General features: G+C 40.3%; 1 protein-coding gene across 1 annotated transcript; it reads left to right on the top strand.

Annotated features, from left to right (window-relative positions):
• The first annotated feature begins 406 nt into the window (after positions 1-406).
• LOC131648896 (uncharacterized) lies at positions 407-2,385 on the top strand. Its single transcript, XM_058918630.1, has 3 exons — positions 407-1,144; positions 1,198-1,335; positions 1,402-2,385. The coding sequence occupies exons 1-3, from the start codon at positions 407-409 to the stop codon at positions 2,383-2,385; spliced, it is 1,860 nt and encodes a 619-aa protein (XP_058774613.1).
• The last annotated feature ends 727 nt before the right edge of the window (positions 2,386-3,112 follow it).

Raw genomic sequence — 3,112 nt, 5'->3', positions numbered from 1 at the left:
AGTCTACAACCTTTACCACCCCTTTTCATGGATCTGGACAACTGTCGCTTCACTCGCTTGATTAAGAATAGAAGGGATGGCAGGTACAATTTGATGGTGAAAAATAAATAGGTACGAAGTGTTGTTATGCCTAACTAGCATCCAAAGGTTCTTCTATGATCAGGATGCTCCTGAATCCAACATAGCTGCACAATTGAACCAACCTCCTCAAGTGGTTGATGAAATGGAGCTAGGTGAACCTGAACCTGATCAACAACAAGCATCCACTCAAGCACCGTCGTCCTTCCGACGGCGTAGAAGAGGTGTCACTGATGGTGATATCGATGAATCCATCATGCTACAAGGCGAAGCTATTTCGCAACAAGGTGCAAGAATGCTGGAGATGCAAACTCAATAAATTGTAATGATGCAAATTATGCAACAAATGCAGCAACAACAGCAAGAGTACGGCGAGAGGAATGAAAGGAGAATCGCTATCCTAACTAAAGACACGGGTAACCTCAGTGTTCGCATGGATAATTTCCATGAGATCATTCGCCATGTCAGTGTACCCGGATACGAAGGACTTGGAAGATCCCGTGGCCGAGCACGTGGACGAGGACAAAAGTATAGCCCCCGCTGTCCTCTCTTTCTTTTCTCACCTTATTACAAAACATTGAGGGTAATGTCCGATTTAAGTGTGGAGGAGGAAACTTTATCATTTTTTAATCTTTATTCCAACTCTAATGATGATGATGATATTATTTGGAAGTCTATTAATGATGATGATGTCCACATGTCTGGTGGTGATGCTCACATGGCTGGTGATGATGTACACATTCCTGGTGATAATGTACATATGGCTGAGGAGGAAGAGAATGATGATGATGTTCAAAAAGATGATGACAATGCTGATGTTACTCAAGATGTCAATGACAATACTAAGGCTGGACCTGAAGCTGCTGCAGGTACAAATGTTGTTAATCTTGATGATATGTTTGATAGTGATCTAGTTGCTAATGGGAACCCTAGCATAGTTAAACGTCTCATGACAAGGAAGGGAATAAGGATATTGATCAAAGTCCTCCCAAGAGGAAGGCTATTCTTAAAAGCACCTCTACTGGCCCTACCAAGAGGGGAGCAATTCCTAAAAGTACTTCTACAGGTCCCATTAAGAGTAAGGTTGTATCTTAAAGTGCTTCTGTTGGCCCCACCAAGTCTTGGAGCAAGGTTGTCCCCAAGAAAAAGAAGCCTAAAGTCATTACTAACTATGAATCAGATGTTGCTGTTGATGTCCAAGACATTCCCCTAAGGAAGAAGCCAACAACTAGCAAGCTTGTTGCTAGTGTGCCTGAGGTACCTATTGATAATATCTCCTTTCATTATCCTTCTAGTGTCAACAGGTGGAAATATGTCTACTAGAAGAGGTTGGCCTTGGAAAGGGAGTTGGCTCATAATGCTCTTGAGTGTAAGGAAATCATGGACCTGATACATGAAGCTGGGTTTATGAAGATTGTTACCCATTTCTCTAAGTGTTATGAAATGCTGGTGAAGGAGTTCATTGTGAATCTATCAGAAGTCTGTGCTGATAGAAAGTCAAAGGATTTTAGGAAAGTTTATGTGAGAGGGAAGTGTGTCACCTTCTCCTCAACTATTATAAAAAATTATCTGGGAAGGTATGATGAAGCTCAACCCGAGATGGAGGTATTTGACAACAAGGTGTGTCAAGTGATCACTGCAAAACAGGTTAAAAGCTGGCTCCTGAAGGGAAAACTATCTGCAAGCAAGCTCAGCATAAAGTATGATATGCTGCACAAGATTGGAGCTGTAAAATGGGTGCCCACAAACCAAAAATCAACTAATGGTATTGTCCTGGGAAAATTTATATATGCTGTTGGAACCAAGACAAAATTTGACTATGGCTCCTACATCTTTGATCAAACCATGAAGCATGCAGGAAGTTTCAGTGTGAAAGGCCCTATTGCCTTCCCATCTCTTATTTGTGGTATCATATTGAACCAGTATCCTAGTATTTTAAGTGAAAATGACTCTATTTGCAAGAGAGAAAGTACCCTGTCTTTTCACTACGAGCTGTTTCAAGGAACTCATGTTCCCGACATTGTCATGACTTCTGCTGAGACATCCAAGGGAAGCCCAAATGCAAGCAAAGCTGAAGTAATTGCAATGCTTAAAGAAACATGTCAGGAATTGGAAACAAGGAAGCTGACCCTTGAGAAGCTAATCAGCTCTTTGGAAATGGATGAGGATGCTGAAGAACAGGCTGAAGAAGATGAACAAGATGGGGTTGGTGATGAAAGGGAGGCTGGATCAGATACCAACCCAGATGAGGGCACTGATGAAGAAGCTGATGGTGATGGCTCCAGTGGCTCTGAGTCTGATGACTAGAGCATTTATGGTTTCTTAAATGGTGAATTTTAATGTTTTTTAATTTTTGATCATGGTCTGTACCTAATCTGAATATCTTAGTTGCTTTGGCGACTTTTATGACCAAAAAGGGGGAGAATTATGTCACCCCATAACAGATATGTGTGAGTGTGTGAACAATTATTCTTGATGATGTTGAATGGAGTTATTTCTGAAGTTATTCTGGTGTGGTAGTGTAGCTATGTGTGATGGTAGTGTAGCTATGTGTGATGGTAGTATAGTTGTTTCTGGTGTGGTAGTGTATTAGCTATTCTCCATGATTAGTTGTATGATGTGTACTTTTCTGCTGCATGTGATCTCTGATATGGTGACAAGTTATTTTAGCCAAAAATTTGCCAAATAAGGAGTTTGTAGATGTTCTTGATTGGCTGCATTTTGTGGTATAACATATTTTTGTGTTTAGATGTCTTGACTGATGTCATGACATGCATGTGTAGTGTACTACAGGTTTTGTATGGTTAGCTAATACATATTTTATTGGATGTCAAGCTGGATATTGTGACATCAGTATCTGACAGCATGGGCTGTTATGTTTTTTGTTATGTTTCCTTATTAATCTCAGGCTATATTTTAGGAAACTAACTATTGTGATGATTGTATATCAATAATAGAACGAGCCATGGGCTGATTTTTAGCACCCTGATATGGGAAAATTAGGTTAACTTGGTTAACCCTAATTTGTGTTTGT

The sequence above is a fragment of the Vicia villosa genome, linkage group LG2 (assembly GCF_029867415.1).
Source record: "Vicia villosa cultivar HV-30 ecotype Madison, WI linkage group LG2, Vvil1.0, whole genome shotgun sequence".
Taxonomy (NCBI): Eukaryota; Viridiplantae; Streptophyta; class Magnoliopsida; order Fabales; family Fabaceae; genus Vicia; species Vicia villosa.
Note: the sequence above shows the minus strand (reverse complement) of the source record. Positions and strands in the feature narration are given on the sequence as shown.